This window comes from Hemitrygon akajei, chromosome 2, assembly GCF_048418815.1.
Source record: "Hemitrygon akajei chromosome 2, sHemAka1.3, whole genome shotgun sequence".
Classification (NCBI taxonomy): domain Eukaryota; kingdom Metazoa; phylum Chordata; class Chondrichthyes; order Myliobatiformes; family Dasyatidae; genus Hemitrygon; species Hemitrygon akajei.
In genome coordinates this window covers 171,005,623-171,029,268 of record NC_133125.1, presented here as the reverse complement: position 1 = coordinate 171,029,268, position 23,646 = coordinate 171,005,623, and the positions used below count along the sequence as shown (strand labels likewise).

The 23,646-nt window shown below is 52.8% G+C and overlaps 1 protein-coding gene across 2 annotated transcripts in view; it reads right to left on the bottom strand.

The window, feature by feature from the left end:
* gtf2h4 (general transcription factor IIH, polypeptide 4) overlaps positions 1–23,646 on the bottom strand; it is a 137,691-nt gene that overhangs the window by 59,251 nt on the left and 54,794 nt on the right. For both annotated transcript variants that reach the window (XM_073032356.1, XM_073032347.1), the window contains exons 5-6: positions 14,252–14,383; positions 7,661–7,757 (exon numbers count right to left, since the gene is read on the bottom strand). In XM_073032356.1, the coding sequence (XP_072888457.1) occupies positions 7,661–7,757; positions 14,252–14,383 (229 nt within the window). The remainder of the gene's footprint in view (positions 1–7,660; positions 7,758–14,251; positions 14,384–23,646) is intronic.

Below are 23,646 nucleotides of genomic sequence, written 5' to 3'. Positions count from 1 at the left end.
GTTCCGCTTTCTTTTTCACTACCTTGATATGCCAATAGTGGCATGGAAAACAAAAGTTTTTAACTGTGTCTCATCACACGTGACAATAGCAACCACATACCGAACTGGAGCACCTGGGATCGTGGGGAGAACGTGCAAACTCCACACAGACAGCACCCGAGGTCAGGTTCATACTGGGATCAACACAGCGGCTGGCACTAATACCAACGGCTGTGTCACACCGAACAATGCCAAGCAGACGCAGGCTGGTGGGTTGGTACAGGGATGGGAGGTGGCCCAGGTCAGCCCAGAACCTCACTGGGGACATCGCCCGTCCTGACCACCACCCGCCCCCTCCCCCAGAGCCAGAACGGGAACGAGTCTCAATCACTTGGCAAATTCCCTGCAGCAACTGGACTGATGGAGGTGGCTGGGAGAACAGCAGGTGCGAGGAGCAGGCTGCAATATCATTTACGGCCATTAATTTCTTCCAGCTAAGTAAATGACGTGTTACAATCGGGCACTGTGCCTGGACTTTAATTAGATCGTGTCCTAAAGGTACAACAATAAGCTCAATTTTCGCAGCAAATGTCTTTCTCATCCTCTGGTACCCATGTTTGCAAATGTTTAACTCTCTCAGCTTCTCCTTGAGTTTAACTCTCTGCCAGCAATCAGCTGAGATTAAGTCCACTGCTGTTGGACTAATCGCCTGCGTGCCTGGTAAGTAATACACTTTCTGAGGAATATCCTTCATCTTTACAGAAAAGCCATTTTCTGAATGTTGGTGCAACCAGCAAGACTGACAGCTCTAGCCCCCGGTGCAGGCAGTGAGGGCTCGCTCTGCGTCATTGCACCGAGTATCAGGCACCCATCCTCCTTTCCTTTACCCTGCCCTCCGCATCCCATTCTCCCCTCTCCACAACAGGGACAATTTACAGCAGCCGAGTAACCTACCAATTCACATGTCTTGGAACCGGAGCATCCACAAGGACATAAAGCGAACGCAAAGAAGGGCAGACATGGCTAGTACCAGGGGGCATAATTACAAGGTGATTGGGGGGAGGGGGATATCAGAGGCAAGTTATTATTACAGAGTGGATGGTGCATGGAACATTCAACCAGAGACGACAGTAGACAGATTTAGAGACATTTAGGAGACTTTTAGGTAGGCACATGGATGAAATTTTTTAAAATTATGTCTGGGGAAGGGTTAGACTGATTATGAAATAGGTTAAAATGTCAGCACAACATTGTGGGCCTCAGAGCCTCTATGTTTGAACCCAAGTGTTCACAGGAAGAGCCGATGAACTCCACACTGTCAGCTCTGGAGGTCAGTGCCAGGATGAACCACAGGGAGAATGTGCGAACTCCACACAGACAGCACCCGAGGGCAGGATCGAGGCCTGATCTCAGGAGCCTCTACCCAAGGTGCCACCATGCCCCAGATTTGGAATTACACTCACCAGGCAGAGTGACAGCATTTCACCCCAGTCCTCAACTTGTTCCCGAGGCTCACAGATTGTCCAGGTTCAAGAAAAGCTGGGCAAGTTCGTTCAGACCGACCAGACAAAGCCCTCTGGATCTCAAGCCCAATCAGTGCAATAGGATTTAATGGAGAAAAACTGTAGCCAGTTGGGAAGAATCAAAGCTCAACCAAGCACGGCTGAGGCCAATATCATGTTTAGTTTCAGTCACCCCTTTATGGGAAAATGTTAGGAAACAGGAAAGGGTGCAGAATAGGTTCACAAGGATGCTGCCAGGACTTGAGGGACTAAGTTATAGGAGAGGTTGAACAGGCTTGGACTTTAGTCCTTGGAGCACAGGAGACTGAGAGGTGATCTTACAGGGGGGCATAGATAGAGTGAATGCACACAAGCTTTCTCCCAGAGTGGGGAAATTGAGGGCATAGGTTTAAGACGAGAGGAGAAATATTTAACAGGAACTTGAGGGGCAATTTTATTTTACTTTATTGTCACCAATTGATACTAGAGCATGCAATCATTACAGTGATATCTGTTTCTGCGCTTTGCGCTCCCTGAAGTACAAATCGAAGTAAATATAATAAAAATTTAAATTATAAATCATAATTAGAAAATAGAAAAGGGAAAGTAAGGTAGTGCAAGTCAGGTCTGGATATTTGGAAGGTACGGCCCAGATCCGGGTCAGGATCTGTTCAGCAGTCTTATCACAGTTGGAAAGAAGCTGTTCCCAAATCTGGCCGTATGAATCTTCATGCTCCTGAACCTTCTCCCGGAGGGAAGTGGGACAAAAAATGTGTTGGCTGGGTAGGTCTTGTCCTTGATTATCCTGGCTGTACTGCTCTGACAGCGTGTGGTGTAAAGTGAGTCCAAGAATGGAAGATTGGTTTGTGTGGTGTGCTGGGCTATGTTCACAATCTTCTGCAGCTTCTTCCGGTCTTGGACAGGACTACTTCCATACCAGGCTGTGATGCACCCGGGAAGAATGCTTTCTACGGTGCACCTATAAAAATCAGTGAGGGTTTTAGGGGACAGACCAAATTTCTTCAGCTTTCTCAGGAAGTAAAGGCACTGGTGGGCTTTCTTGGCAGTGGACTCTGTTTGGTTAGACCAAGTCAGGTCACTTGTGATATTCATCCCGAGGAACTTAAAGCTTTGACCTGTTCCATCTGCGCACCACCGATGTAGATGGGGTTGTGTGGTCTGCTACTCCTTCTGAAGTCAACAACCAATTCCCTCGTCTTGCTGACATTGAGGGATAGGTTATTGTCTTCGCACCATGCCACCAGGTTCTTAATTTCCTCTCTGTACTCAGACTCATCATTACCCAAGATACAGCTTACAATTGTGGTGTCATCAGCAAACTATATATTGAGTTTGATGGAAACTTGGCTACACAATCATGGGTGTACAGTGAGTACAGCAGGGGGCTGAGTACACAGCCTTGTGGGGCACCGGTGCTCAGAGTGATTGTAGAGGAGAGCTTGTCCCCTATCTTTACAGCCTGGGTCCTGTCTGTGAGGAAGTTGAAGATCCAGCTGCAGATCTGAGTGCTAAGACCCAGGTTCCGGAGCTTAGGAATCAGTTTATTTGGAATGATGGTATTAAAGGCAGAGCTGTAGTCGATGAAAAGGAGCCTTACATATGCGTCTTTATTCTCCAGGTGTTCCAAGGAGGAACGTAGTGCCAGAGAGATGTCATCTGCCGTTGACCTGTTGCTCCGATAGGCGAATTGCAAAGCGACGAGGTTGACCGGTAGGTTATGGTTGATGTGTGCCATAACCAATCGCACAAAACACTTCATAGCAATTGAAGTTAGAGCTACAGGTCGGTAGTCATTCAGGCGTGCCACCTTGCTTTTCTTCGGCACCGGGATTATCGTTGCCTTCTTAAAACACGAGGGGATCTTAGACTGAAGCAGAGAGCAGCTGAAGATGTCAGCAAACACTCCAGTTAGCTCGCTTGCACAGGTCCGGAGAACCCGTCCCGGGACGCCATCTGGGCCCGTCGCCTTCCTTGGATTTATCTTCAGGAAGGCTCTTCTAACGTCTTCCTCGCTGACGATGAATCTCGATGCCACCAGGTCTGGTTCATCCAGAGGGGGCGGACACTCCTCTTCTGTTCAAATCTTGCGTAGAATATGTTAAGTTCGTCAGGAAGAGAAGCACTACAGTTATTGATATTCCCAGCCTTTTCTTTGTGCCCAGTGATCTCATTTAGACCCTGCCATAGTCTACTGGCATCCCTCTGGTTAGCCTGGGCTTCCAACTTGGCTCGATATTGCTTCTTGGCACCCTTAATGGCTTTCCAGAGTTCATGCCTGGATTCCATGTAGCGAATGGTATCTCCGGACCCAAAAGCCACAGCTCTAGCCTTCAAAAGGGACTGGACCTCATAATTCATCCAAGGTTTCCGGTTAGGGCATACCCAGATCGTCTTGCGAGACACGCAGTCCTCTGTGCATTTCCAGATAAAGTCCATGACAGCTGAGGCATACTCATCGAGGTTAGCTGCCAAGTCCTTGAATACTAACCAGTCCAGGAGGACCTCATCCGTTTCCTCTGTCCAACGCGACACCACTTTTGACACCGTGACTTCCCTCTTCAGTTTCTGGGGAGGAGTACAGCCTGATGGTCCGATTTTCCAAAGTGAGGTCGTTGGACGGAACGGTAGGCATCCTTGACTGCTGTGTAGCAGTGGTCAAGTATATTTGGGCCTCTAGTGGAGCAGAAGACATTTAATTATTTTTACACAAAGGTGGTGAGTATGTGGAATAGGCTGCCAGAGGAAGTAGTTGAGGCAAATTCAGTAACAGCTTAAAAAAATATCTGGATAACAGAAGTCTAGAAGGTTATGGGCAAAATGCAGGCAAATGGGACTAGCCGAGATAGGCAGCATGCATGAGATGGGCCAAAGGGCCTGTTTCTGTGCTGTATGACTCTAATCAACCCATTTCAAAGCATACCTCCAATAACTGGTGGGGAGGGGGGGGGGGGGGGACACTATGGCACAGGTAGAGTGGCTGCATCACAACTCCAGAGTCACAGGTTCAATCCCAACTTCTGGACTGCCGGAGTGGAGTCTGCATACTCCCCCAGGTGCCACCAGTTTCCCAAAGGTACAATACGGGGGGGGGGGGGGGGGGGCAATAATGGGCATGTCGAGAGGGTAAGGTTAATACAAAAACTGAGTGGTTGACAGGTGCAGAGGGGTTGTTACTGTGTCTGTATCTCTCTATCAATTTCTGTTACAAAGATAAATACCCATAACTCCAAAGTAAACTTATTAAATGAAGGATCTGCCTCTGAAGTCTGATACTTGGAGTTGACAGCCTTGAGAACTGTGAAAGGATTTGGCCATATGTACAGAATAGAAATAGGCCCTTCAGCCCAATTTAACCGTGCTGACCACAATGCCAGACTAAGCCAAGCCATTTAAGGTGGCTTAAATCAGGACTTTATTCTCTAGAATGGAGGAGACTGAGGGGTGACCTGATAGATATAGAAGATTGAGTGGGGAATAGATAGAGTGAAAGCTTATAGTCTTCCTAGGGAGGGCATGCTTAAAACAAGAGGGAACAGATTTAAGGTCAGAAGCATGCAGTCAGTCGCAGGAAGAAAACGCAAGCTGCACACAGACATCACCCAAGCACACGACCAAACTCCGGTTTCAGGGGCTGTGAGACAGTGGCAGCTTCTTCACACAAAGGGTGACGAGTGTTTGGAACGAGCTGCCAGAAAGGTGGGCACATTAGCAATGTTTAAAAGCTATTTAGACAAATACATGGATAGGAGCGGTTCGGAGGGCAATGGGCCAAACACAGGCAGATGGGTCTGGCGCACTCAAGCAACACAGTTGGCATGGACGAGTTGGGCCAAAGGCCATGTTTTCAAGCTGTGTGATCCAACTCGAGTTCCATTTTCCCTAGGTTTGGCCATATCCCCTCTAAGCAATTCTCATCCACGTACCCGTGCAAGTATCTACCTGCTGAAGAACGGGGGCAGCAAAGATTCACTAAGCAAATCCAAACACATGGAGAGAGATTGGATAGATTGGGCCCGTCTCCTCTGGCACTCAGAAGAATGAGAGGAAATCTCTTTGAAATTGACACAATTCTAATAGATCTTGACAAGATGGATGGTTTCCGAGGTGAGAAACCTAGGATTAGCAGGCTTCTGCATCAGAACAAGGGGAAGACTGCAGGACTAAGTTATTTCTCTGCACAGAGGGTGCTGAATCTTTAAAGGGCTGAGAAGGTGCAATCACTTTACAGTGTCACTGATTGGAGTTGGATTCCCACCACAATCTGTAAAGCATTTCGTACATTCTCCCCGTGACTGCATAGTCCTTCTCTGGGGCCTCTACTTTCCTCCCACATTCTAAAGATGTATGGTTAGGGTTAAAGATTATCTGTATTTGTCACATGTACATCAAAACATACAATGGATGCATCACTTGCATCAAATCAATTCAGTGAACGTTTCACTGGGCAACGAAGCTGTGGGCTTGATACGTTGCCACTAGTAGTCTGTCTTCAGCACGTTCCTCCCGATTTGTTTTGATTCAAAAGATGCATTTTCATGTATGTTTAGAAGTTTCAATGTGCACGTTGAATAAAACTAATCTCTATCTCTAATATTTCCCGGGAGAGGTTGCTGAGGAAGAGATCACCCATGCTCTCCAGAAAGGACGAGGTAAGCTTGTGGGACCAGATGATCAACTCCTACTCATGTCCTCTCTCTTCTCCAACTCTTCCATCGTGTAGAAGATACAAAAGCCCAAAAGCACATACCACCAGGCTCGAGGGCAGCTTCTATCCCGGTGTTTCCAACTCCTCCCTACGTTCTCTCTTCACCCCTCTCCCATCGGCCAGAAGATACAAAAGCCCAAAAGCACATACCACCAGGCTTGAGGGCAGCTTCTATCCCGGGGCCTGAGTACAATGAGGTTGACTCTTGATCTCACAATTTAGCTCTTTAAGAAGATTAAGGAGCAGAAGATTAGTTTTACTTATCATACCGTGAAATGCACTGTTTGTGTTGAACCACAGCAGCGAAGATTGTGCTGGGGCACGTTTTCGGCACCACGGCATGCCCCCAACTCACTGACCTGAACCATATGCCTTTGGATTGTGGGAGGAAACCTGAGCACATGGCCACAGGGAGAACTTTCAGGAAATGAATCCCAATCAGTGATCATTGATGCTATAAAGCGAGTATGCTCACCACTGTTCCACTGTGCCTTATTGTTTATGACCTTGCAGCTGCCCTGCATGTTACACTTGACTCTGCACTCTGTTATTATTTCACCTTGTACTACTACAATGCACCATTCCAGTGAATTGTTTGGTATGGATGGTCTGCAAGAAAAGTTCTTCACCGTACCTCAGTACCCGTGACAATCATAAACCAATTTAACACCCTTCCAGAGCCTGAAGAGTTACCAGTTGGTCTGGAGCTCCCGGGCAAATGTAGGTCTCAAACTGGTGCCCCAGATGGCTTCAAAAGTGAGCAGAAACAGGAATTTCACAACCATCACACTGAGGCAAGATTAGGTGACAAAACTATTTTCAGCCGTCCTCCAGAGAGACAGGAGGAAAGCAGGGCAACAGCATTGATTGATTACCTGAGAAACTGAAAGCAATGATTGCGCAGTCGATTCTGGCAAGAGAACAACTCATTATAAAGCGTTCAGGAGCCAGAAATCAGTTGTCTCACTGCCTCTTTATTCTCTGGATGTAGGCGTTGCTCGAAAGGCTGCCGATCTGCAGTCACTCACTCCCCTGGGACGTGGCAGCCCCGGCTGGAGATCCCTACAAAACACTGCCTGAGGGCAGCTGAGAGTCAACCTCTGGCAGTTCCCTGGGAGGGGGTGACATGGCTCAGGGGAAACACATTCTGAATGTCAAAGCCGAGGAATGCATGAGCCAGTTTAAAAATAAACCAACAAACAAGAATCAAAAGACTGAAGCCAATGAAGATTTTCACACAGAAGGTGAGATCTGTCTGGAAAAATCTGCTCCAGAGGGAATGCAAATTACTGATTCACTGAAGCACTGTTGGCTGCCAGAACAGCAGATTAGGTATTGAAGGCTGAGCCCTGGACCATCTTTGTTTCACCTGTCACCTTAACCGTGTTACAGGGTTCACCTTATCATATACCAGGTCAATAACACGTGCACAGTTAAAGCTTGGCTAACTCACCTCCCACCGTTCCATAGCGTACTTGTCCAGGGAGGGGATGTCTCGAGCATGCTTGTCTGGTCCCAGTTGGCTTGTGTCATCTGCCCACGCTTTGCCCCTGTGGAACAGGGCATATTAGTCTGTTAGAATCAAAGCCACTGTTCTCCAGCTGTAACACAGGGGCACCAAACCCTATCCCAGTCCCCAACAACACACCCACCACCCACTTCACCCATCCCCAACAATGCACCCACCACCCACTTCACCCATCCCCAACAACGCACCCACCACCCACTTCACCCATCCCCAATAACGCACACACCACCCACTTCAACCATCCCCAACAACGCACCCACCACCCACTTCACCCATCCCCAACAACGCACCCACCACCCACTTCACCCATCCCCAACAACGCACCCACCACCCACTTCACCCATCCCCAACACCCACCCCCAATATCCACCACCCACTTCACCCATCCCCAACATCCACCCCCAACATCCACCACCCACTTCACCCATCCCCAACACCCACCCCCAACATCCACCACCCACTTCACCCATCCCCAACAATGCACCCACCACCCACTTCACCCATCCCCAACAACGCACCCACCACCCACTTCACCCATCCCCAACAATGCACCCACCACCCACTTCACCCATCCCCAACACCCACCCCCAACATCCACCACCCACTTCACCCATCCCCAACAACGCACCCACCACCCACTTCACCCATCCCCAATAACGCACACACCACCCACTTCACCCATCCCCAACAACGCACCCACCACCCACTTCACCCATCCCCAACACCCACCCCCAACATCCACCACCCACTTCACCCATCCCCAACAACGCACCCACCACCCACTTCACCCATCCCCAATAACGCACACACCACCCACTTCACCCATCCCCAACAACGCACCCACCACCCACTTCACCCATCCCCAATAACGCACCCACCACCCACTTCACACATCCCCAACAACACACCCACCACCCACTTCACCCAGTCCCCAACACCCACCCCCAACATCCACCACCCACTTCACCCAGTCCTCAACAACGCACCCAACACCCACTTCACCCAGTCCTCAACAACGCACCCACCACCCACTTCACCCAACCCCAACAACACACCGACCACCCACTTCACCCAACCCCAACAACACACCGACCACCCACTTCACCCATCCCCAACACACCCACCACCCACTTCACCCAGTCCCCAACACACCCACTTCACCCATCCCCAACAGCGCACCCATCACCCACTTCACCCATCCCCAACAACGCACCCATCACCCACTTCACCCATCCCCAACCACACCCACCACCCACTTCACCCAGTCCCCAATAACACACCCACCACCCACTTCACCCAGTCCCCAACAATGCACCCACCACCCACTTCACCCATCCCCAACAACGCACCCACCACCCACTTCACCCATCCCCAACAACGCACCCACCACCCACTTCACCCATCCCCAACAACGCACCCACCACCCACTTCACCCATCCCAACACACCCACCACCCACTTCACCCATCCCCAACAACGCACCCACCACCCACTTCACCCATCCCCAGCAACGCACCCACCACCCACTTCACCCATCCCCAACAACGCACCCACCACCCACTTCACCCATCCCCAACAACGCACCCACCACCCACTTCACCCATCCCCAACAACGCACCCACCACCCACTTCACCCATCCCCAACACCCACCCCCAACATCCACCACCCACTTCACCCATCCCCAACACCCACCCCCAACATCCACCACCCACTTCACCCATCCCCAACACCCACCCCCAACATCCACCACCCACTTCACCCATCCCCAACACCCACCCCCAACATCCACCACCCACTTCACCCATCCCCAACACCCACCCCCAACATCCACCACCCACTTCACCCATCCCCAACACCCACCCCCATCATCCACCACCCACTTCACCCATCCCCAACAACGCACCCACCACCCACTTCACCCATCCCCAATAACGCACACACCACCCACTTCACCCATCCCCAACACCCACCCCCAACATCCACCACCCACTTCACCCATCCCCAACAATGCACCCACCACCCACTTCACCCATCCCCAACACCCACCCCCAACATCCACCACCCACTTCACCCATCCCCAACAACGCACCCACCACCCACTTCACCCATCCCCAACACCCACCCCCAACATCCACCACCCACTTCACCCATCCCCAACACCCACCCCCAACATCCACCACCCACTTCACCCATCCCCAACACCCACCCCCAACATCCACCACCCACTTCACCCATCCCCAACAACGCACCCACCACCCACTTCACCCATCCCCAACAACGCACCCACCACCTACTTCACCCATCCCCAACAACGCACCCACCACCCACTTCACCCATCCCCAACAACGCACCCACCACCCACTTCACCCATCCCCAACAACGCACCCACCACCCACTTCACCCATCCCCAATAACGCACACACCACCCACTTCACCCATCCCCAATAACGCACACACCACCCACTTCACCCATCCCCAACACCCACCCCCAACATCCACCACCCACTTCACCCATCCCCAACACCCACCCCCAACATCCACCACCCACTTCACCCATCCCCAACACCCACCCCCAACATCCACCACCCACTTCACCCATCCCCAACAACGCACCCACCACCCACTTCACCCATCCCCAATAACGCACACACCACCCACTTCACCCATCCCCAACACCCACCCCCAACATCCACCACCCACTTCACCCATCCCCAACACCCACCCCCAACATCCACCACCCACTTCACCCATCCCCAACAACGCACCCACCACCCACTTCACCCATCCCCAACAACGCACCCACCACCCACTTCACCCATCCCCAACAACGCACCCATCACCCACTTCACCCATCCCCAATAACGCACACACCACCCACTTCACCCATCCCCAACAACGCACCCACCACCCACTTCACCCATCCCCAACAACGCACCCACCACCCACTTCACCCATCCCCAACACCCACCCCCAACATCCACCACCCACTTCACCCAGTCCTCAACGCACCCACCACCCACTTCACACATCCCCAACAACACACCCACCACCCACTTCACCCAGTCCCCAACGCACCCACCACCCACTTCACCCAGTCCCCAACAACACACCCACCACCCACTTCACCCATCCCCAACACACCCACCACCCACTTCACCCAACCCCAACAACACACCGACCACCCACTTCACCCAACCCCAACAACACACCGACCACCCACTTCACCCATCCCCAACACACCCACCACCCACTTCACCCAGTCCCCAACAACACACCCACACCACCCATCCCCAACAACGCACCCATCACCCACTTCACCCATCCCCAACAACGCACCCATCACCCACTTCACCCATCCCCAACCACACCCACCACCCACTTCACCCAGTCCCCAATAACACACCCACCACCCACTTCACCCAGTCCCCAACAACGTATCCACCACCCACTTCACCCATCCCCAACACACCCACCACCCACTTCACCCATCCCCAACAACACACCCACCACCCACTTCACCCATCCCAACACACCCACCACCCACTTCACCCATCCCCAACAACACACCCACCACCCACTTCACCCATCCCAACACACCCACCACCCACTTCACCCATCCCCAACAACACACCCACCACCCACTTCACCCATCCCCAACAACACACCCACCACCCACTTCACCCATCCCCAACAACGTACCGACCACCCACTTCACCCAGTCCCCAAAAACACACCCACCACCCACTTCACCCATCCCCAACAACGCACACACCACCCACTTCACCCATCCCCAACAACGCACACACCACCCACTTCACCCATCCCCAACAACGCACACACCACCCACTTCACCCATCCCCAACAACGCACACACCACCCACTTCACCCATCCCCAACAACGCACACACCACCCACTTCACCCATCCCCAACAACGCACACACCACCCACTTCACCCATCCCCAACAACGCACACACCACCCACTTCACCCATCCCCAACAACACACCCACCACTGTATCCAGAGATACCAGCCACGTGACAGATGCACTGCCACCTGGCTGGTCGGAGGACACACCACATGCCAATCAACATTTGGTCCCTCCCAACTAATCAATGCACACCTAAATTATTGGTCACCTTAATTGGATTATCTCGCCCAGACCCATGCTATAAAAGGTGAGACTTGTCCTTGAATCGACCTCTCTTACAGACCACCACATTGAAGGTAAGTGCATTGATTTATGCTTGGGAAGGTCTATCGTTTGTCCTGGTAAGGGAGCCGCAGCTATCCAAGGTCAAGGGGGATTGCTGTTGTAGTGCTTTTCCCTTGTTCTTTGTTTGTGTAACCGTACCCTGTCCCCACATCGCTTTCTGTGTATTGTAGTTGCTTGTGTTGACCCGACTTCCCCTTGTAAATAAATTCCTTATTATTAAAACTCTGTGTGTCCAGGCCTCTACTGTTGAGACTCAAAGAACCAGTTATTTTCCATCACTACCACCACCCACTTCACCCATCCCCAACAACACAGGGACACCCACCACCTTGTCCTTCTTCCTCCCCTCCTCCCACCTTCTTAGTCTGACTCCTTCCTCCTTCCTTTCCAGTCCTGATGAAGGGTCTTGGCTCGGAAAAACGACTGTTCACTCTTTTCCATCGATACTGCCCGGCCTGTGGGGTCCCCCCAGCACCTTGTGTGTGTTGATTCAACGTAGGTTCAGATTTACTCTGCATCGAACCCGCATTATGTCTGCTCTGGCAGTATTTAATACAGAGCGCTTTGTACCTATGCTTGGCTGGACAATTTGAACAAATGGTGTAGAGAAGGCATTTCTTTGTACCTGGTTCATTTCTGCGTGGTTCTGGATGTTTGATACTTGCAATAGATGTCCTAAACAGAAAGTGCTCCATTTCCAAAGTACTAGTACTTTGGATTGTAAACTGATTTTTTTTAAAAAATGTGATAATTTTCTAACAATTAAATTAATTGCTTAGCCAAGATACCATTGCTATGGTTACTGAAAGCATTGGTAACTTAATTGCTGCAAATTGAGGTCTACTTGAGCAAGGCCATAATCTCTTTGGTGACAAAGCAACTGCTTCATCTAAAACCCTGGGAGGAAAGAGTCACTGAGATCCCAGTGTGAGACTGAAGGGACTTGTCAACAGGAACAGCTCTACTCTGGAGTGACACCAGAAGCTGCCTTGTGTCCACAGGCAGCCTTGGAGGAGAACCTGAATGACTTGGAGACCTAGGGATGAGAGTGGGGACAAAGGGTTGGAGTTAAGACCATAAGACATAGGAACAGAATTAGGCCATTCTGCCCATCTGACCATGGCTCAAAAACCCCATTCTCCTCGTCTCTGTCACATTTGATGCTCTTATTAATCAATCTCTCCTATAAATATACCCAATGACTTAGTGTCCACAACCATCTGTGGCAATGAATTCTGCAGATTCACCACTCACTGGCTCCTCATCTCTCAATGAGCTTGATGACTGACGTTTAATATGCTGTGTGTTATTTGTTCTTTCCTCCCCCCTCCCCCCCACACATTTGATGGTCTTTGTTTTGTGCCTGCCTGCAAGAAGACGAATCTCAGGGTTGAATACTTTATACGTACTTTGGTAATAAATGTACTTTGAATTTGAAACACAGGAGATTCTGCAGATGCTGGAAATCCAGAGTAAATAGGACATACATGGTAAATGGTAGGGCATTGAAGAATGCAGTAGAACAGAGTGATCTAGGAATAATGGTGCATAGTTCCCTGAAGGTGGAGTCTCATGTGGATAGGGTGGTGAAGAAAGCTCTTGGTATGCTGGCCTTTATAAATCAGAGTATTGAGTATAGGAGTTGGGATGTAATGTTAAAATTCTACAAGGCAATTGGTAAGGCCGAATTTGGAGTATTGTGTACAGTTCTGGTCACCGAATTATAGGAAAGATGTCAAGAGAGAGAGTACAGTGAAGATTTACTAGAATGTTACCTGAGTTTCAGCACCTAAGTTACAGGGAAAGGTTGAACAAGTTAGGTCTTTATTCTTTGGAGCATAGAAGGTTGAGGGGGGACTTGATAGAGGTATTTAAAATAATGAGGGGGATAGATAGAGTTGACGTGGATAGGCTTCTTCCATTGAGAGTAGGGGAGATTCAAACAAGAGGACACGAGTTGAGAATTAGGGGGCAAAAGTTTAAGGGTAACTGGGGGGGGGGATTTCTTTACACAGAGAGTGGTAGCTGTGTGGAACGAGCTTCCAGTAGAAGTGGTAGAGGCAGGTTCAGTATTGTCATTTAAAGTAAAATTGGATAGGTATATGGACAGGAAAGGAATGGAGGATTATGGGCTGAGTGCGGGTCAGTGGGACTAAGTGAGAGTAAGCGTTCGGAATGGACTAGAAGGGTCAAGATGGACTGTTTCTGTGCTGTAATTGTTATATGGTTATGGTTATATTGTGAGAGTTAGATAGTACTTGCGACAATAAACCAGTTATAGCCCCGTGCCGTGGTCACTTACCCGCCGAGCACTACAATACGCAGGTTCTCTTTGAAGATTGGATTAAGGATCAGGCCCTGGAGCCCACCGGGAAGCTGCTGGGAATGCCAGAGTCGTAGTCCCATCAGGATGCTCATGCAGTCGTCGTGGGCTCTACGGAGGGGTGACAGCAGAGAGGTCAGTAATAAGATGGACTCTTGACCTCATAAAGATGTAGGTTATGACTTTGCACCTTATTGTCTGCCTGCACTGCAACTTTCTCTGTAGCTGCTATACTATTCTGATTGATCTTGCTCTATCTTAATGCACTGCGTCTGATTTGATCTGTATGAACAGAAGGCAAGACAAGCTTTTCACTGACAACAGTAAATCAATTTCCATTTCAATACAGTGAAATCCAGACAAATCGTGCCATATGTAAGCATATCTAGATAGTAAAAAGTCAAGTTTATTGTCATTTATATATATGTATAACATAAACTGAGACATTTCTGTGGACCAGGGTGTAAAGCACAGTAACAAACATTGACTTAGGAAAGTAATAATTAAACATACAAATGAATTATGTGGAAATAAGTAAAGTACATAAATTAAATATTCTAGGGTGTAAAACAAATTATCCGGAGACAGTTTGAATGCGATGTGGCAGGGAGTTCAGAAGCCTATCGGTCTGAAAGAAGGCGCTGTTTCTCATCATGACCGTTCTTGTCTTTATGCATCAGAGTCTCCCGTCTGATGGTAGAAAGTCGAAGAGGAAGCTGGATGGATGGGTGGGATCCTTAATAATACTGAGGGCCCAGAGTACGCAGCACTCCTGATAAATACCCTCAATGGATAGTAGGGAGACCCCTATGATCCTCTTAGCTGTTCTCACCATCCTTTGTAGGGACTTCCAGTCCGACGTTTGGCTGCTCCCATACCAGATGGAAATGCAGCTCGTCAGGACACTCCCAATGGTGCTCCGGTAAAACTCAGTTAAGATGGGGGAACGGAGAGCCTCACTTACCTCAATCTCCTCAGAAAGGAATGTAGATTAGGAACGCTGGTAGACGCTGCAAGAGCCATGACAAGGTAGACAGAGGTCAAGAGTCACACGTAGCTCAAACTGACACAGCACTAAACAGCCCACTTCACTGTTCTTCCCTGCAAACACTGAGTGGTGCTAGGGTGGGGAAAATGTCCCAACTTGAGACACCAGAGCAATTAACAGCACTTAACCTTGTCTGCCCACACAAAGTAGAAAGTAGTTTTTCTTGTGAACGTCGTATATCTGACACTCCGTGCCTATGATGCTGCTGTAAATAAGTTTTTCATTGCACCTGTACACAGATGTACTTGGCAAGATGTCAATAAACACAATTTGATGACTCGAGGCCCAGAGGTCGGCAACTAAGGAGGTCAAAGACCGGAGGTTGAAGCCCCAAGGTTGACGGATCTGGAGTTCGGAGGCCCAATGCAAGTCTGAGGTCCCAGTCCAGAGGTTGGAGGTCACAGGTAGCCTGCCCTGGGGCTGCAGGGTTGGAGGCCCATCTGTGTGGGTGGGGATGGGGAGGAGAAGGGGTGGGTAAGGTGCTGGGGAGTAGGTATAGAGGAAATGTCAGGGGTAAGTTTTTTTTAACTCAGTGGTGAGTGCGTGGAATGGGCTGCCGGCAACTGTGGTGGAGGTGGATACGATAGGGCAGTGGTTCCCAACGTGGGGCGTACGCCCCACAGGGGAGTAATTTGATTTTTAAGGGGGGCAATTCGAGAATGAATTATTAAGTGAATTTTTTCTAGTAAGTCTGTGTGAGTACGAGTGTGTGTGCGAGTTAATACATGTGTATATACAGTATGCATACATAAAAATACTTGTGTATGTACGTGTAATTGCATACGTACTGTATATATAGTGTATCACCATCATTACATCAAATGGCTTTCATAATTAAATTAATGAATTGACTGATGTAGGAAGGAATGAATGAACAAGTCCAAATGCGTAAGAAACTTGTACGAGGTCGCGCCAATGCTCCTTTTTGCAGTAGCTTTCGGTTCTTGGGTGTGAAGGTGTGTACATTGCGTCATCTCTTTTAAACGGTGTATCTGTCTCTGTATGTTGTAGAAACGAATCGGCATTGTTTTATTTATTTATTATTATTATTTTAATATCACTTAATGTTCTTTTTTTTTTACAATTTCTTAGTAATTTCTTCCTCAGAACTTTAACAGTCCTTTGGTTCTTTTATTTTTCTCTTTCATGAATGCCATGTTCTTTGGAAGCTTGTTTAAACCAAGTTAATGGTCTTTTAGGCTTCCTCCAGGTGAATAGGAGTTCACTTTTTGAATAATAAGAATTATATATCACCACACGGGGCATCAGGATTTTAGAGGTGATTAGGTGGGGCAAGGCCAAAAAAAGGTTGGGAACCACTGCGACAGGGTCTTTTAAGAGACTTTTGGATAGGTACATGGAGCTTAGCAATTACTAGGCTTACCCTTAGCCCTCTATTTTTCTAAGGTAGGGACGAGTTCGGCACAACTTTGTCGGCCGAAGGGCCTGTATTGTGCTGTAGGTTTTCTATGTTTCTTTGTCTACTCTTTTCCTAGACGCTGCCTGGCCTGCTGAGTTCCTCCAGCATTTTGTGTGCATTGCTCGATATATTGATTTAATTTTTCAAAAACTGGAAAAAGAACCCAAATGCCAGTGATATGGGGGGGAAGATAAAAGGGAAAAGCGTGCCCGGACTTCCTCGTCTGGCTGCCACAGAACACTGCTCCACATCCAGTGAGGTTGTGGAGTCAGGAGGCACAAGGGATTCTGTAGATGCTGGGAATCTAACGCACTCAGGTCAATAGGAAAGGTGCCATACAACTAGAAAGCGTACAAAGGGACTTACGGGGACGATCCAGTAAGATGGTGGCACGCTCAGGCGCAGCGGCCTTTCTGAGCGGAATGAAAGGTGTAATTCTTGTATTTAAGACTTTTTTTTTGCATTCGTAAGACACTGTAGGATAGGAAAAATACCAAGTACTGCAGGTCTACCTCACTACTGAGTGGCAGGATAACGGTGGAGGTGGACTTGCTGCGCACCGAGCTGTGGCACTGAACGGAGTGTGTGCCGCCCAACGGACAGTGTAGGACGTTACGCTGTAATCACAAGATATTGGGAATGTCGTACTCCGTAAGTTCAGCTCATTGGCGAGACTGGCGGCCGGGGAACGGCGTAGCCTCGGTTGTGGCGAGCAGCAGCCCCTCATTCATGGCTCGGGATCGGCTGTTGCCGACGCCGGAGCTGGCTATATGTCGTCAGGTTGGGAGCTGGCCCCTCCAGAAGAGGGGGGTTGGATTCCCTTTGTCTGCGGCTGCTCCAGGACCATCGATCTCCAGGTCAAGACATTCAGGGACCTGGGCTTGTTAATATAATTTTGTGTTAGGGTGTTTTTCCGCTATCCTAATTATATGTGCTGTGTGCTGTTTGCTGTGTGAGACCCCGGACGTACGCTTTTTCGTCTGACAATTACACTTGAATGTGAACACGTCACTGGAACCCGAGAGGTTGAGCAGGTTGGGACTTTCCTCATTGTGGTGTGCAGGAGAACGAGAGGTGATCTTACAGAGTATAAAATCAGGAGCTGCACAGAGAGGGTTAACAGTCTTTTTCCCCCAGACAAGGAATCAAGAACAAGGGACAGGGCAGAGGTTTAAGGTGAGAGTGGAGAAATTTAAACAGGAAACACTGGCAACCTTTTCAGCCAGAGAGGGATCTCTATCTGGAATGAGCTGCCAGAGGAAGTGGGTGAGGCAGATATTATCATTTAAAGGTACATGGCTAGGAAAGGTTGAGAGGGATGTGGGCCAAATGCAGGCGAACAGGACTGGCTTTGGTGGGCATCTTGGTTAGCATGGACTGGTTCGGCTTACAGGCCCATTTTCATGCTGTGATTCCAGGAATATAATGCACAAAATGCTTGAGAAACAGTGGGTCAGGCAGCATCCATTGAGAGCACTGCCCTGTCCTCCTAAGCAGTTACTGACTAGCTCCGTGTGACCCACTACCACACCGGGTCCCGGGGGGAGATGGCAGAGAAATCACACAGACAGCACATGGTGGCAAAGTCTCTAGTCCGAACATCACTGATGTGTGCTGCTCCATCGGTGTCGCATACACTACCAGGCCAGGCAGTCAGAGGGTCCTGTCGAGCTGAGTGTTACCCCTCCATCTGATCGTTCAGAAGCAATGTGATGTAGAGGAGATATAGCTCATGCATTCTGCTTCCCCCTCTGGGACCGGGTGGCGTAGTGGGTCACACGCTGCCCCTCCCCTCTGGAACCCAGTGGGTCACACCCTGTCCTCTCCCCCTCTGGGACTGGGTGGGGCAGTGGGTCACACACTGTCCTCTCCCTCTGGGACTGGGTGGGGCAGTGGGTCACACACTGTCCTCTCCCCCTCTGGGACTGGGTGGGGCAGTGGGTCACACAATATCCTCTCTCCCTCTGGGACTGGGTGGGGCAGTGGGTCACACACTGTCCTCTCTCCCTCTGGGACTGGGTGGGGCAGTGGGTCACACACTGTCCTCTCCCTCTGGGACTGGGTGTGACAGTGGGTCACACACTGTCCTCTCCCCCTCTGGGACTGGGTGGGGCAGTGGGTCACACACTGTCCTCTCCCTCTGGGACTGGGTGGGGCAGTGGGTCACACACTATCCTCTCTCCCTCTGGGTCTGGGTGGGGCAGTGGGTCACACACTGTCCTCCCCCTCTGGGACCGGGTGGGGCAGTGGGTCACACACTGTCCTCTCCCTCTGGGACTGGGTGGGGCAGTGGGTCACACACTGTCCTCTCCCCCTCTGGGACTGGGTGTGACAGTGGGTCACACACTATCCTCTCCCCCTCTGGGTCTGGGTGGGGCAGTGGGTCACACACTGTCCTCTCCCCCTCTGGGACAGGGTGGGGCAGTGGGTCACACACTGTCCTCTCCCCCTCTGGGACTGGGTGGGGCAGTGGGTCACACTGTCCTCTCTCCCTCTGGGACTGGGTGGGTCGGTGGGTCACACACTGTCCTCTCGCCCTCTGGGACTGGGTGGGGCAGTGGGTCACACACTGTCCTCTCCCTCTGGGACTGGGTGGGTCGGTGGGTCACACACTGTCCACTCTCCCTCTGGGACTGGGTGGGTCGGTGGGTCACACACTGTCCTCTCGCCCTCTGGGACTGGGTGGGGCAGTGGGTCACACACTGTCCTCTCCCCCTCTGGGACTGGGTGGGGCAGTGGGTCACACTGTCCTCTCTCCCTCTGGGACTGGGTGGGTCGGTGGGTCACACACTGTCCTCTCGCCCTCTGGGACTGGGTGGGGCAGTGGGTCACACACTGTCCTCTCCCCCTCTGGGACAGGGTGGGGCAGTGGGTCACACACTGTCCTCTCCCCCTCTGGGACTGGGTGGGGCAGTGGGTCTCACACTGTCCTCTCTCCCTCTGGGACTGGGTGGGGCAGTGGGTCACACACTATCCTCCCTCCCTCTGGGACCGGGTGGGGCAGTGGGTCACACACTGTCCTCTCTCCCTCTGGGACTGGGTGGGGCGGTGGGTCTCACACTGTCCTCTCCCTCTGGGACTGGGTGGGGCGGTGGGTCACACACTATCCTCTCTCCCTCTGGGACTGGGTGGGGCAGTGGGTCACACACTATCCTTTCCCTCTGGGTCTGGGTGGGTCAGTGGGTCACAGACTGTCCTCTCTCCCTCTGGGACTGGGTGGGGCAGTGGGTCACACACTGTCCTCTCTCCCTCTGGGACTGGGTGGGTCAGTGGGTCACACACTGTCCTCTCTCCCTCTGGGACTGGGTGGGGCAGTGGGTCACACACCGTCCCCTCCCCTCTGGGACTGGGTGGGGCAGTGGGTCACACACTATCCTCTCCCTCTGGGTCTGGGTGGGGCAGGGGGTCACACACTGTCCTCTCTCCCTCTGGGACTGGGTGGGGCAGTGGGTCACACACTGTCCTCTCTCCCTCTGGGACTGGGTGGGGCAGTGGGTCACACACTTTCCTCTCTCCCTCTGGGACTGGGTGGGGCAGTGGGTCACACACTGTCCTCTCCCTCTGGGACTGGGTGGGGCAGTGGGTCACACACTGTCCTCTCTCCCTCTGGGACTGGGTGGGGCAGTGGGTCACACACTGTCCTCTCTCCCTCTGGGACTGGGTGGGGCAGTGGGTCACACACTATCCTCTCCCTCTGGGTCTGGGTGGGGCAGGGGGTCACACACTGTCCTCTCCCCCTCTGGGACTGGGTGGGTCAGTGGGTCACACACTGTCCTCTCTCCCTCTGGGACTGGGTGGGGCAGTGGGTCACACACTGTCCTCTCTCCCTCTGGGACTGGGTGGGGCAGTGGGTCACACACTGTCCTCTCCCTCTGGGTCTGGGTGGGGCAGGGGGTCACACACTGTCCTCTCCCCCTCTGGGACTGGGTGGGTCAGTGGGTCACACACTGTCCTCTCTCCCTCTGGGACTGGGTGGGGCAGTGGGTCACACACTGTCCTCTCTCCCTCTGGGACTGGGTGGGGCAGTGGGTCACACACTGTCCTCTCTCCCTCTGGGACTGGGTGGGGCAGTGGGTCACACACTATCCTCTCTTCCTCTGGGTCTGGGTGGGGCAGTGGGTCACACACTGTCCTCTCTCCCTCTGGGTCTGGGAGGGGCAATGGGTCACACACTATCCTCTCTCCCTCTGGGACTGGGTGGGGCAGTGGGTCACACACTGTCCTCTCCCCCTCTGGGACTGGGTGGGGCAGTGGGTCACACACTGTCCACTCTCCCTCTGGGACTGGGTGGGTCGGTGGGTCACACACTATCCTCTCTTCCTCTGGGTCTGGGTGGGGCAGTGGGTCACACACTGTCCTCTCTCCCTCTGGGACTGGGTGGGGCAGTGGGTCACACACTGTCCTCTCTCCCTCTGGGACTGGGTGGGGCAGTGGGTCACACACTATCCTCTCTTCCTCTGGGTCTGGGTGGGGCAGTGGGTCACACACTGTCCTCTCTCCCTCTGGGTCTGGGAGGGGCAATGGGTCACACACTATCCTCTCTCCCTCTGGGACTGGGTGGGGCAGTGGGTCACACACTGTCCTCTCCCCCTCTGGGACTGGGTGGGGCAGTGGGTCACACACTGTCCTCTCCCCCTCTGGGACTGGGTGTGACAGTGGGTCACACACTATCCTCTCCCCCTCTGGGTCTGGGTGGGGCAGTGGGTCACACACTATCCTCTCCCCCTCTGGGTCTGGGTGGGGCAGTGGGTCACACACTATCCCCTCCCTCTGGGACCGGGTGGGGCAGTGGGTCACACACTGTCCTCTCTCCCTCTGGGACTGGGTGGGGCAGTGGGTCTCACACTATCCTCTCTCCCTCTGGGACCGGGTGGGGCAGTGGGTCACACACTATCCTCTCTCCCTCTGGGACTGGGTGGGGCAGTGGGTCACACACTGTCCTCTCTCCCTCTGGGACCGGGTGGGGCAGTGGGTCACACACTATCCTCTCTCCCTCTGGGACTGGGTGGGGCAGTGGGTCACACACTATCCTCTCTCCCTCTGGGACTGGGTGGGACAGTGGGTCACACACTATCCTCTCTCCCTCTGGGACTGGGTGGGGCAGTGGGTCACACACTATCCTCTCTCCCTCTGGGACTGGGTGGGGCAGTGGGTCACACACTGTCCTCTCCCCCTCTGGGACTGGGTGGGGCAGTGGGTCACACACTGTCCACTCTCCCTCTGGGACTGGGTGGGTCGGTGGGTCACACACTATCCTCTCTTCCTCTGGGTCTGGGTGGGGCAGTGGGTCACACACTGTCCTCTCTCCCTCTGGGACTGGGTGGGGCAGTGGGTCACACACTGTCCTCTCTCCCTCTGGGACTGGGTGGGGCAGTGGGTCACACACTATCCTCTCTTCCTCTGGGTCTGGGTGGGGCAGTGGGTCACACACTGTCCTCTCTCCCTCTGGGTCTGGGAGGGGCAATGGGTCACACACTATCCTCTCTCCCTCTGGGACTGGGTGGGGCAGTGGGTCACACACTGTCCTCTCCCCCTCTGGGACTGGGTGGGGCAGTGGGTCACACACTGTCCTCTCCCCCTCTGGGACTGGGTGTGACAGTGGGTCACACACTATCCTCTCCCCCTCTGGGTCTGGGTGGGGCAGTGGGTCACACACTATCCTCTCCCCCTCTGGGTCTGGGTGGGGCAGTGGGTCACACACTATCCCCTCCCTCTGGGACCGGGTGGGGCAGTGGGTCACACACTGTCCTCTCTCCCTCTGGGACTGGGTGGGGCAGTGGGTCTCACACTATCCTCTCTCCCTCTGGGACCGGGTGGGGCAGTGGGTCACACACTATCCTCTCTCCCTCTGGGACTGGGTGGGGCAGTGGGTCACACACTGTCCTCTCTCCCTCTGGGACCGGGTGGGGCAGTGGGTCACACACTATCCTCTCTCCCTCTGGGACTGGGTGGGGCAGTGGGTCACACACTATCCTCTCTCCCTCTGGGACTGGGTGGGACAGTGGGTCACACACTATCCTCTCTCCCTCTGGGACTGGGTGGGGCAGTGGGTCACACACTGTCCTCTCCCTCTGGGACTGGGTGGGTCGGTGGGTCACACACTGTCCACTCTCCCTCTGGGACTGGGTGGGTCGGTGGGTCACACACTGTCCTCTCCCTCTGGGACTGGGTGGGTCGGTGGGTCACACACTGTCCACTCTCCCTCTGGGACTGGGTGGGTCGGTGGGTCACACACTGTCCTCTCGCCCTCTGGGACTGGGTGGGGCAGTGGGTCACACACTGTCCTCTCCCCCTCTGGGACAGGGTGGGGCAGTGGGTCACACACTGTCCTCTCCCCCTCTGGGACTGGGTGGGGCAGTGGGTCACACTGTCCTCTCTCCCTCTGGGACTGGGTGGGTCGGTGGGTCACACACTGTCCTCTCGCCCTCTGGGACTGGGTGGGGCAGTGGGTCACACACTGTCCTCTCCCCCTCTGGGACAGGGTGGGGCAGTGGGTCACACACTGTCCTCTCCCCCTCTGGGACTGGGTGGGGCAGTGGGTCTCACACTGTCCTCTCTCCCTCTGGGACTGGGTGGGGCAGTGGGTCACACACTGTCCTCTCTCCCTCTGGGACTGGGTGGGGCGGTGGGTCTCACACTGTCCTCTCTCCCTCTGGGACTGGGTGGGGCAGTGGGTCACACACTATCCTCCCTCCCTCTGGGACCGGGTGGGGCAGTGGGTCACACACTATCCTCTCTCCCTCTGGGACTGGGTGGGGCAGTGGGTCACACACTGTCCTCTCTCCCTCTGGGACTGGGTGGGGCGGTGGGTCTCACACTGTCCTCTCCCTCTGGGACTGGGTGGGGCGGTGGGTCACACACTATCCTCTCTCCCTCTGGGACTGGGTGGGGCAGTGGGTCACACAC